A 13,544-nucleotide genomic window follows, 5' to 3' on the forward strand; every position below is an offset into this window, starting at 1 on the left:
TTAATAAAATTAAATTTTAGAATTTAATGGTTCTGTTAGAATCTTCCACATTGGCTGAAGCTAGGATGAGAACTTAAAATAAGAAGCTGCAGAACCAAAAAAAAAAATACAGACTCAGTAGAGGTCAGGTAATAACTACAGATACAAATATAATCTCTCTGGTTTCTTAAAGACACTAACACTCAAATAAGAACTCAGAGCCATCCACACAGGACTTTTGTTTATTTAAGAGAGCTTTTTGTAAAATGAGTGTAGCACAGTTATTGGGACATTTTCAGATCCCCAAACCAGGATGAATACATGTAGATTTGGAGGCAACAAGTCCAAATACACGAAATTGAGACTGTGGCAGGTTATCTTGTATAAACTAGGGAGCACGATTTAAAAGCTTCTTTATTTAGCTCTCCTAGTCTGTGAACTCTCTCAAATACTTGGCACAATGATAACTTTAATGCCACTTTTGCAACTGTTTCAGCTCCCACAAGGTAACAATGCAGGAAGGATCATATATGTGATATATAAATCTATGTGCTTTTAAATTTTGTGCAAAGGTTATATGCGTCTGTAAGTCTACATATTTTTATGGAAGTTTTTCCAGGCTTTGGAAGACGACATGCTTGGAAAATTAGAGTCAGGGAAAAAGAGGAAGACTCTCAATGAGATGGATTGACATAGTGGCTGCAACAATGGGCTCAAACACAGCAACAATTGTGAGGATGGCGCAGGACCAGGCAGAGTTTCGTTCTTTGCATGTAGGGTCACTATGAGTCAGAACTGACTGGATGGAATCCAACAACATGTGAAGTAAATAAGCAATGAAAAGGCACAGTGCTTGAAACGATGTTCCAGTTCTCAAAGAGTGACTGCCTAAGGTTTGGGTAACATTTTTTCCTAGAAAATGAAGGCAATGTTATAATATGAACAAGATATAGAATTTCACTTCACAACTCTTAAGAAATTCACATAATGTGTACATAAGGTGATGCCCAACAGTTTATTTGAGTCAAACTGAATAAATATACTTCACCTATCCAGAGGTCACAAAAAAACCTTCAACTATGTGGAGCAAGGCCCTTCAAGTAATTGTGATAGAAGCTAAATATTGAAAATTAAGAACCATGGATCTTAAACAAAGACTATAACATAAGGCAGAAAAGGGGGCTCTAAACAAAACAATGTAAGGTTTATATATTTAAGTTTATACCCTTTACTTAGAAGAGCTAATATTTACTTGTATGTCAGATATGAGTGTAATGATCTTGATTATAAGAATAAAACATGTATATAGTAATTTAAAAAGAGCTTTACTGTCTCCTTTAGGCACAGCTCACAATGGAATAGAAGTTAGTGATTAGAAGAACGAGACTGAGGATGTAGAAAGAATGTGCTGCTAGAAGTGTACCATCCACATGGACAGATGGAAGAAGAGACAGCTAGCTACAAAGAGAGGGGGAAAATCTACAGAAAAACTCAAAAGTAATGTATGTCTTCACATGACAGCCTAATATGACTTACAGGCCTTAATAGACCCTAAGCGTCTCTGTATTAAGAATTACAACAGTATAATAATAACTTGTTTATAATCATGACTCTGCATCCTTAAGTAAAAGTTGATCTATGTTTTGCATACTTTGTTTAAAAGATGAATCAAATTAAAAGTAGGAAATAAGTTTTATACCTATCCCTATCAAAAATATGGGAGCTCTGGTAGCATAGTGCCTAAGGCACTTGACTGCTAACCAGAAGGGGTGGTTCAAACCCACCAGCCACTCCTCAGTAGGAAGGTTGGGCAATCTACTTCCATAGTGATACTACCTCAGAAATCCAAGGAGGGGTTGCTATGAGTCGGTCCGACTCAACGGCACATAACAACAACAACAACATCAAAAATATGCAAAACACTCCTTACAGCTGTTGGTGCTTTAAGTGAAGAGTTCAGTGATCTAGAAAATTACAGTACAGGATACCATTGTCCCTTAGGATTACAGTAGCTTCACTGTGTTACTCAATATGTAGTGGGATCTTTTAAGATATGATAACATACGTTTGATGACTGGCTGGCCGTCTAGTCACATTACAGACGCGATATTTTCGTTTCATCTGTCCACAGTGGGTCACCTCAACTTTAAGACCTAAAGTTAGGAGGGAATAAAAAAGTGAAACATCAGTATTAGTTCAAAGCATAGTGACTAAAACAGATTCATATATCAAATGCTGTCTCCAAAAAGGCATAACATTGTACAGGACAAACATTGCAAAGATATAGGGAAAATAAAATCTTCTGCAGGCAAAAAGCATCAGCTAAACAGAAGAACACATGATTTAAGGTGCTCATCTGAGTTTAATTCATTCAATAAATATTTATTAAGCATCCACTATGTTCTGGAGAGAGATATAGATGTACATACACACATATATGTACACACACATACACACACATATATGTATGTGTGTGTACATATATGTGTGTATGCATATATCTACACACACAAATGGATGGATGGATGTTCTGGCAAGGTGCCCTGGTGGCACAGTGTTTAAGTACTTGGCTGCTAATCAAAATGTCAGCAATTTGAACCTACCAGCTGCTCCATGGGAGAAAGATGTGGCAATCTACTTCCATAAAGATCATAGCTTTGTAACCCCTATGGGGCAGTTCTACTCTGTCCCACAGGGTCCCTATGAGCCAGAATCAACACTATGACAATGGATTTAGTTTTCGGTTTGGTATGTTCTGGCACTTAGTCTAAGGTCTGGAGATAGCCTTCATGAAGGTTATATTGTAGTGAGAAGACAGCTAACAAGTCAACAAGAAAAGACACTCCAAAAGGAGATTAAATGAATTTGTGTTGTTTTATTAAGATGGAAGAATTTAAGTGGGTAAGGGTAACATTTACTGAGTGTTGTATATGTGTCAGGTACTGTGCTAGAAGCTTTGTAAACCTAATTGTATTTAATTATCACAACTCTACAAGATGCACATTCTTATCTTTATGTTGTTGTTTTATAGATGAAAAAATTAAGGCTCATAGTGGCCAAGTAACGTGATCAAGGCCCCACTCACTGGCTGGACTAAATGGAAGCCCAGGTCTTTTTAACTCCAAAGCCCATGCTCCTGGCACAACACTAAGCTGCCTTGCCAAGACTGCACTAATGCAAACACCTACCTCTGATTTCTTTGGTAAACTTGACACGCTGGGAGTCTGTTAGTGGTTTGGTCTGTTCATTGATGTTCTGAATGTCTAAAACCTCACACATGAACTCAATGATAGGCTGAGCCCGGTAGAAAGCAGTTGCAGATACTAGCAAACAGAGAGGAAGGATACTTAGCTCAGGGAAAGGAAAAGGACCAAAAACACTTTCAAAAGTGTACTGGTAGAGAGTTCCATCATACCATCAATATTGAGCATCATATTCCACATAGCAGGTCTCACAGACTGATGGAAGCCAAACCAAACTTCCCTGCCCCCTCCTAGAGGGTGGTAGTAACCTTCAGGAGGTGAGAAAAAGGAACGGCCCACTGGAGTGTACCTAAAGAAATAAGAATTGCATGTTTCACAATAAAAATTTGAAAGGTCTCTCATTTCATTTCCAACTTCATGAACTGAAATCAAACTTGAGATATGATTTATGCAGAAACTTTTCAATGGCTCTGTGCAACCTCCCCAAATCATCTGATATTTGTGGAAAAGAATTCAAACCAAAATACTAACCTCATAGAGGGAAGGTGTCTTGTGATAACATCAAGTGCTTGTACTGAGTCATCTGGGACTTCATTCAAGTGTCCAGCCAAAGCTTCTAAAAGCAACTGAAGGCTTACGACAGACACCCACTGAACAGACACTTTAAAGGTTTGATCTTTACCCTCACCTGGCAAGGTCACCTCCATATCAACCTAAAGAAAAAAATACATACATACACACATACTTACAAACACTGTGGGAAAGATCCCAGGAATATTCAATATAGTATATGCCTAAGAAACTTTATTTTAACATTCTCTGCAGTTGTAAGACATTGGAAACAATCTAAAGTGTCCATTAATAAGGGACTGAAATGGAATCTTATGCAATAGTTAAGAAATAAGGTAGATCTGAACGTACAGAAATGGAAAGATCTCCCAGATATGTTGTTAAATAAAAACCAATCATTGAACAATATGGGGGAAGAAAAAAGAGCACAGGAGAGAGAGAATAGAAGAGCCAATACACATAAAAGTATCTGAAAGAATATATACCAACTGTTATCAGTAGTTTCCTCTGAAAAGGAAAAAGGAATTGAGAGGTGCAAGCAGGCAGGGAGGCTGGAAGCTACCACATTTCCAAATGGTCTGAATAAGTTTAAATGAGCATATATTCATGGAATACTTTTCTAACTTAAAAGCATATATATATATATATATATATATATATATATATATATATATATATTAATTATTATACTCAAAAAGTTAAACATAGAATTACCATATCACCCAGCAATTCCATTCTTTGGTATATATCCAAAATAATTTAAAACAGGGACTCAAGGAGATATTTGTGCACCAGTGTTCATAGCAGCCTCACAATAGCCAAAAGATAGGAACAACCCCAGTGTCCATAAATTGATGAACGGATAAACAAAACGTGACATATACATACAACGGAATATTACTCAGCCATAAAAGGAATAAAGTACTGATGCATGTTACAACATGGATGAACCTTGAAAACATTATGCTAAGTAATTAAGCCAGACACAAAAGGACAAATACTGTATGATTCCACTTATGTGAAGTACCTAGCATAGGCACATTCATGGAGACACAAAGTAGAATAGAGGTTACCAGGGGCTGGAGGAAGTGGAAAGTGGGGAGTTATTGTCTGATAGGTATGGAGATTCTATTTGGGATGATGAAAACATTCTAGAAATAGATAGCAAAGAGGGTGACACAACAGTGTGAACGTACTTCCTGCCACTGAGTAATACTCTTTAAAATTTATGTTAATTTTGTGTTATGCATATTTACCACAATTTAAAAAAAAATGCAAATAACAAAGTTGTTACGGTATTGTGCATCTAAACCAAACCTATTTTCCCAAGAGAGTATTATATAATTGTCTATAATTTCTAAAAACTAATTGTTCAGATTCAGGTAGCACTTTAACAATGGGAGGATCTCTGAATATGTGGAAAAATGGCATCTATCAACCTAAATTCTAATGCTCATCTCATCTTCAATCTTTGATTCACCAAGGGACAGGAGGATACAAATCTGTCATCACCATGAGAAGCTATTCTAAAAATCAAATTCTCATTAGAAGGGAAGCATTGTCATGCTGTTAACACTCACCCGATCTCGTCCAATTGGCAGGGGATGTGCTGTGTACATGTTTCTTTTGCCATCATAGCCAGGCTGCCGATCACCAAATATCTGCATCTTGAAGTGCCGCACCATCGTGTCTACTACCTCCCTTAACAGTAATGGAGATACTGGCAGTTAGCTTTGTGAAAGGATGAACAGTAAGGAAGCTATCACAAGACCTGTAAATCTAAATTCAGAGCAAATCTACTGGAGGCTGAAGAGTTAAAGTAATTTAAAAAGTAGCTAACCAAAGAAATGTAGCAACAAGTTAGCAAAAGCAACTATGAGATGATAACATAAGGAGGTTAAAAAAAAAAAAAAAAAAAGAGCCTAAGATTGATGGCATCCTCTCAAACTCCTGCTTTCTAAAACCCTCTCCTATAATAAACAGCATTGTAAGAATAACCTATCTTGGGTATCTAAGTTTTACAAGGATATTCAGCACCAAATAATGATAATTTATCAAATCACCATCCTTACTTAAGTATACTGGTTTTGGAAAAGAGAGCAGACAGAAATTTAGAAATCTGTAGATCAATGTACCTAAGATATATCACACCCAAAGGAATAAGTTGACCACTTTGCCTAACATTGCTGATACAGTATTCTGTGTACTGTTTTGTTTTATTTCACATGTTCCCAAGCAGTGCAGAGAAGGAAATGTTGTAAAATAATCTCATGGCAAAATAATTACTGATGTAATTTATTTCTTTTTAAAATAGAAGCCTTTCTCTTAATCAAGCATGTGTAGCTATCCTTAGGTGTTCTTGGATATATGAAAGCTCATACTGTATACAGACCATGAAATAAAGGCAGCTGCAAGGAAACTGGAGCATACAGTTTAAGACATGGACAGAGCTGGGTCTGTGAGATCTTGCAATACTAGAGTCAATGAAAAGTCAGGTGCTATACGTGTGCAAAGGAGCTCTAGTGGCGCAATGGCTAAGGCGTTTGGCTGCTAGTCAGAAGGTTGGAGGTTCAAGTCTATCCAGTGGAGCCTCCTAAGAAAGGTCTCATGACCTACTTCTGAAAGATAATAGCCATCGAAAATCCTGTGGAGCACAGCTCTATTCTAACACTCATGGAGTCTCTATGAGTCAGAATTGACTTGACAGTAACTGGTGAGTTATTTTAATGCACAGCCTTACCAACACTCATGAGCTCCATGTGTGGGAACTGTATCTTTAAAGCCAAAATACATCACATCTAGCATTAGCATTATTACAAATGAAATCTGTGGCAGAGTCATATGGTAAAGTCACATGCAACTGAAAAAAAAAAAAAATGGATGGAAAATGTATTATCATATATTTCCCATAATAAAGTTAATTTAAAAACTGTGCTTTTTCATACTGGGAAAGGGTAACCTCTTGCTTTATATCCTTAAATTATAACTATAAAGAGTTGTATAGTGACCAAGATATTTTAACATCTATGCTCATTTAATTTTCACAATAACCTTGTGACAAGTTAAGCAACACTGTTGTCCTCATATTAAAGAGAGAAATAAAAATTCAGAAAGGGCAAGTGACCTGCCCATGGTAACTCAGTTATTAAGTGGCAGAGCTACATTGACCTTGAACAAGTTTCTTAATCTGTCACATATCTGTTTCTCCATCTGTAAAATGATGACAATAATAATAATAATACCTACCTCAGAAGGTTGTTGTATCAAATGAATAAATCCACATAAAGTATTTAGAACAGCGCTTCTCACACGGTAAGCCTACCCACTCTGGTCAGCTAATAGATATCACTCCAGAAATCTTCCTCTATCCTGAATCTTCAACATTTCCCTCCTACTTGATTGTAATTTTGCCAATCTCAAAAGAAATTACACTTTCTTGACCCCACTTCTTCCTTCTCTAAACATCCCATTGTTCTGCTACTCTTCAAAATCCCTTGAAGGAGTTGTCTTTAATTATTCTTCTTTCTCATTTAAACCTTCCCAAGTCAGGCTTCTCCACCAAAACTACTTTTATCAGGGTACTCAGTGAGTTCCACTTGCTAAATCCAATGCTACTTGAAATTTATCATTAGATGATAAATTCTTCCAACTTAAAACATCTTCTTCCCTTGCCTCCAGGGCACCACTCTTTCTTGGTTTTCTCCTATCCCAACAGCCCCTCAATCCCAGTCTTGCTGCTGCTATTTCCCCACCTCCTAACCTCTAAATATTGAATTGCCTCCAGGTTCATTATTGGAGTCTTATTTTGTCTAATCACTCTTCCTATTTGTCCACATCCCATCTCATGGTTTTAGCACCAATATGCTGATGTCACTCTCAAATGTCTGTCCCCAGCTTGGACCTCTCCCCAGAACACTAACCTCATATATTCAACTTCTTGCTCAATATCTCTTTCAGGACATCTATAATAGACATCTCAACCTAACATTTCTAAAACATGTCTCCTGATCTGCCTCTCCAAAACCTGCTCCTCCCATATTCTTTCCATCCTAATTAATGTTAATTCTGTTTTTCCACTTGCTTAGGACAAACACCCTAGAATTAATCATGACTCATGTCACACTCTCACACAAAAGGTTCAATCCATCAGCAAAACTTGTTATTATTTTCAAAATATTTGTAGAATTTGATCACCTCTCATTACTATGATTTTTACTACGCAGATCAAAGTCACTATCACCTTTTATCTGATTACCAGTGCCTCCCAATTGATTTTCCTGCTTTCATCCTTACCTGCTTAGATAAGGATGTGCCCATTTTCAACATAGCAGCCAGAGCAATCCATTAAAAAGCAAAGTCAATCATATGTGCCACTGCCTACATAGGGCCCAATGGAGTTTCTCTTATCTTGTCTTCTATCATTCTCTCCCTTTCTTACTCCAGCAATAGAGACCTATTTGCTAATACTTAAATATGCCAAGCAAGCTATCACCTTTGCCTGGAATACTCTTCAACTAGAAGGTGGGAAGGTCAGGGTTGATGGCAGCTGGATCCAGGTAAGGGGAGGGAAAGAGCCCCCACCCAAGGCAGGAAGGTGGGAAAGCCAGGGCCAATGGCGGCCAGATCCTCTCCGGTGGTGGAGAGGTTTGGAACAGCTAAGGGAGACAAACTTGTCTGTCAATTTGTCCTACTGTGGTGGCTTGCATGTTGCTGTGAGCCTGGAGGCTGTGCCACTGGTGTTTCAAATGCCAGCAGGGTTGCACATGGTGCACAGGTTTCAGCAGAGCTTCCAAACTGAGACATACTCGGAAGAAGGAAGAGACTACCCACTTCTCAAAGAATTGGCTGAGGAAAACCTTATGAATATCAGAGCCTGAAATATTACTGGACTGATACATTACTGGACACTTTAAGGAAAAATCCTGCAAACATCTATTAATAATCAGAACATGGAATTGTATGAAGTATGGATTTAGGAAAATTGGAAGTTGTCAAAAATGAAATGTAACTCAGAAAAATTGATATCCTAGGCATTAATGAGCTGAAATGGACTGGTTTTGGGCATTTTGAATCAGACAACCATATGATCTACTATGCTGGGAATGACAAATTGATGAGGCATTCATCATCACAAAGAATCTCTCAAGATCTGTCCTGAAGTACAATGCTATCAGTGATAGGATAATATCCATTCACCTATAAGGAAGACCAGGAGCTCTAGTAGCATAGTGCCTAAGGCACTGGACTGCTAACCAGAAGGCTGGTAGTTCAAATCCACCAACCACTCCTCGGAAGGAAGGTTAGGCAATCTACTTCCGTAGTGATATCACCTCGGCAACCCAAGGAGGGGTCCCTATGAGTCAGGGCAACTCGAGGGCACATAACAACAACAACATAAGGAAAACCAATTAATACTACTGTCATTCAAATTTATGCACCAACCACTAAAGCCAAAGATGAAGAAATTGAAGATCAACTTCTGCAGTCTGAAACTGACTAAACATGCAATCAAGATGTGTTAATTATCATTGGTGATTGGAATGCAAGAGTTGGAAACAAAGAATCGTTGGTAGCTGGAAAATTTGGTCTTGGTGACAGAAATAACACTGGAGATGACATGATAGAATTTTGCAAGACCAATGACTTATACATTGCAAATACCTTTCTCCAACAACACAAATGGTGGCTATACATATGGACTTCACCAAATGGAGTACACAGGCATCAGACTGACTACATCTGTGGCAAGAGGCAATGGAAAAGCTCAGTATCTTTAGCCAAAACAAGGCCAGGAGCTGACTGTGGAACAGACCATCAACTGTTCATATGCAAGTTCAACTTGAAGTTAAAGACAATTAAAACAAGCCCACAAAGCCAAAATATGACCTTGAATATATCCTGCCTGAATTTAGAGACCATCTAAAAAATAGATTTGATGCACTGAACACCGATGACCAAAAACCAGAAGAATTGTGGGATGAACACCAAGAACATCATCCATGAAAAAAGCAAAAGGTCATTAAAAAGACAGGAAAGTAAGAAAAGACTAAAACAGATGTCAGAAGAGACTCTGAAACTTGTCCTTGGACAGAGAGTTGTTGTTATAGGCCGTCGAGTCAGACCTGACTCATAGTGACCCCTCCTTGGGTTTCCAAGGCAGTATCACTACGGAAGTAGACTGCCCCATCTTTGCACTCAAGTAAGATCTTACTGAAGATAACTCAAAAATGGTTGCAGCAGTATATTGACAGAAAACATCCAGAAATGTAAGCTGGATTCAGAAGAGGACGTGGAATAAGGGATATCATTGCTGATGTCAGATGGATCTTGGCTGAAAGCAAAGAATACCAAAAAGATGTTTGCTTGTGTTTTATTGACTATGCAAAAGCATTCAATTGTGTGGATCATAACAAATTATGGATAACATTGAGAAGAATGGGAATTCCAGAACACTTAATTGTACATAGACAAGGAGGTTGTTGTTTGAACAGAACAAGAGGACACTGCATGGTTTAAAATCAAGAAGGGAGTGTGTCAGGATTGTATCCTTTCACCATACTTATTCAATCTGTATGCTGAGCAAATAATCCAAGGAGGTGCACTATATGAAGAAGAACATGGCATCAGGATTGGAGGAAGAATCATTAACAACCTCCGATATGCTGATGACACAACACTGCTTGCTGAAAGTGAGGATGACTTCAAGTACTCACTGATGAAGACTGAAGACTAGGGTCTGCAGTATGGATTACACATCAATATAAAGAAAACAAAAATCCTCACAACTGGACCTAGAAGCAGCAGCATGATAAGTGGAGAAAAGATTGAAGTTGTCAAAGACTTCATATTGCTTAGTTCTACAATCAACACTAGTGGAAGCAGCAGTCAAGACATCAGATGACATATAGCACTGGGCAAATCAGCTGCAAAAGACCTCTTTGAAGTGCTGAAGAGCAAAGATGTCTCCTTGAGGACTAAGGTGTGCCTGACTGACACAAGCCTCATATGCACGTGAGAGCTAGACAATGAATAAGAAGACTGAAGAAGAGTTGATGCTTTTGAGTTGTGCTGGCGAAGAATGCTGAAAGTACCATGGACTGCTAAAAGAACTAACAAATCTTTCCTGGAAGAAGTGCAGTCAGAATGCTCCTTGGAAGTGAGAATGGCCAGACTTTTGTCTCATCTACTTTGTAAGAAGGAACCATTCCCTGGAGAAAGATATCATACTTGGTAAGGCAAAGGGTCAACGAGGGGAAGGCCCTCAATGATATGGATTGACCCAGTGGCTGCAATGATGAGCTCAAGTAGTATAGCAAGGATTATGGAGCTGGCGCAGGACTGGGCAGTGTTTCATTCTGCTGTGTATGGGGTTGCTATGAGTCAGAGATGACTCGATGGTATCAAACAACAACATATACCCCTTACTTCCTCATTTCTTCCCAAATGTCACTTTTCAGTGAGATCTTCCATAACTATATTAAAACAAATTTTATATGAACATGAATATAAAAACAAATATATCAGTGGCTTGCCCCACTTTCATTCCTTATCTTCTATCCCTGCATTATTTTTCTCCATAACACTTATTATTGCTAACAAATAATATGTTTATTAATTATGTGTTTATTTCTGGTCTTCTCCCACTACATATAGAGAACTCTGGTGGTTTAGTGCCTAAGGCCTTTGACTGCTAACTAGAAGGCTGGTTGTTCAAACCACCAGCCACTCCTTGAAAGGAAGACTGGGCAATCTACTTCCGTAGAGATACTGCCTCGGAAACCAAAGGAGGGGTTGCTATGAGTCGGGTCTAACTCGATGGCAGTAAGTTTGGTTTTTTTTTGGTTTGGACCCACTAGATATAAACTCCTCAAGGGTGGGAATTTTACCTGTTTTGTTCATGTTATATACCCAGTGCCTTGAACAATACTTGGCATATAGTAAGTACTCAGTAATATTTGCTGAATGAATCAATGTTAGCCATTGCTACCACTTCTACTAGGACTGATCTCTCAGTCACATAATAGCCAAACTGTTATGACCTCACATGAGACTGAACACTGTACGAGAAAGCCAAATTACTGATTTGTAAAACAGCACAAAATACTTCATTCGACAGAAAGAGTATTCTTAGAAAAGCAAGACTCTTAATAATATCAAAGACTGCTAGAATAACGCTACATGGAATCAGAGAAAAGCAAAGTGGTTATTCTCAGCATGTTTGCTACAGGTCTATGTGCTCACAGTTGGTAGAGTTCTCCCATATAGACCACAATATTTCTCTCTCAGCAGAACTCCTCTTGGACAATGCTAGACATAGAACTTACATTTTGCACTACACCAAGATGATTTTTCTGTCTTATACTTACTTTTTTTTTCATGTCCAATTACATTTAATAATAAAATTTGAATTTCCAGGTAGTTTTCTTTCCCACTGACACTGATGTCTTCACTTATTTTATCAATTTCTGCTAATCTTGGACAATACAAGAGTGACCTTTTTTCTCTTTCATTCAGTAACTATTTACTGATTGACTAATTATGTATCTAGCACTCCGCTAGGATCTGCAGAAGATACCCAAGTATGAGACAGCACACCTACCATCAAGAAGCTTATCATCTGAGAGAAAAACAAAGGCCACATGTTGAAAGAATTTACAGAATAATGTGGGTGGTACATAATAACTTATATGCATTTAAATGTATAGAACTCTATTTTTTTCTATTCCTTACCTGTTGACTCTGCGAGGCCGTTTTTCTGGTTTAATATCCACATCATAGTGATATACATCTATTTTAGGAATCTGAACCTGAAAATGATTGGCTAACAGTCGAATTGGTTTTCCAACAGTCCCAAGGCCAGGACGACGAGGTGGCTGAAACAAGCTGGCTGGAGGTCCTAAGGAGATTGAAAGACATTTGATATGCTATTTATTTGGTCATGAAGAATAATATCCCTTAATACTGATGATGATGATGATAGCTACAATTATTGAGATCTTATTATTCACTGAACATATTGTGATAGAAAGAGTTCAGAGTGTCTCTTAAATTTAGGTTTCTAAATATTTTGCCATGTTGTTATTTTGAATTTGGGGATGTCAAAATTAGATAGCTTGATAAATTCCTCTCAGATGTAGACTACTATATAAAACCTTTCATGAGCATTAGTGACTCTTTAGCTTGGCTTGTAACATTATACATATTTTAAAATAAAACCATACCTAAACTCTGGGGGTCATCAGTATGTTCAGGCTGGAGATGATATATTAATCCTTTATAAATGAGCCTCCATTATCATGTTGTTGTTGTGGTTGTTGTTATGTGCCATCGAGTCAGACCTGACTCATAGTGACCCCTCCTTGGGTTTCCGAGGCAGTATCACTACAGAAGCAGGATTGCCCAACCTTCCTTCCGAGGAGTGGCTAGTGGGTTTGAACCGCCAGCCGTCTGGTTAGCAGTCAAGTGCCTTAGCCACTATGCTACCAGAGCTCCATTATCATAGGCTGTCCATTTTCTGACATCTACAGGGAACTGCCAGAAATTCAAGCTAGATTCGGAAGAAGACATGGAATGAGGGATATCATTGGTGATGTTAGATGGATCTTGTCTGAAGGCAGAGACTACCTAAAAGATGTTTATCTGAGTGTTTTCTTTTTTTTCCTTTTTCATAGATAAAAAAAATAATAAACAACTTTTTATTGTGGTTTGGGTAAAAGTTTACAGGGCAAATTAGTATTCCATTCAACATTTTATAAACATTTTGTTTCATGGCATTGGTTGCACAGCACACAA

General features: G+C 38.0%; 1 protein-coding gene across 1 annotated transcript in view; it reads right to left on the reverse strand.

Annotated features, from left to right (window-relative positions):
• AGO4 (argonaute RISC component 4) overlaps window positions 1–12,667 on the reverse strand; it is a 50,588-nt gene extending 37,921 nt beyond the window's left edge. Inside the window, exons 1-6 of the mRNA XM_007947652.1 lie at window positions 12,483–12,667; window positions 5,333–5,453; window positions 3,714–3,895; window positions 3,395–3,531; window positions 3,168–3,302; window positions 2,045–2,132 (exon numbers count right to left, since the gene is read on the reverse strand). Coding sequence (XP_007945843.1) covers window positions 2,045–2,132; window positions 3,168–3,302; window positions 3,395–3,531; window positions 3,714–3,895; window positions 5,333–5,437 — 647 coding nt within the window. The 5' untranslated portion in view covers window positions 5,438–5,453; window positions 12,483–12,667. The remainder of the gene's footprint in view (window positions 1–2,044; window positions 2,133–3,167; window positions 3,303–3,394; window positions 3,532–3,713; window positions 3,896–5,332; window positions 5,454–12,482) is intronic.
• Between the last annotated feature and the right edge of the window lie 877 nt (window positions 12,668–13,544).

This window comes from Orycteropus afer, unplaced genomic scaffold (assembly GCF_000298275.1).
Source record: "Orycteropus afer afer isolate SDZICR_OR568_19922 unplaced genomic scaffold, OryAfe1.0 scaffold00192, whole genome shotgun sequence".
NCBI classification, from domain to species: Eukaryota; Metazoa; Chordata; class Mammalia; order Tubulidentata; family Orycteropodidae; genus Orycteropus; species Orycteropus afer.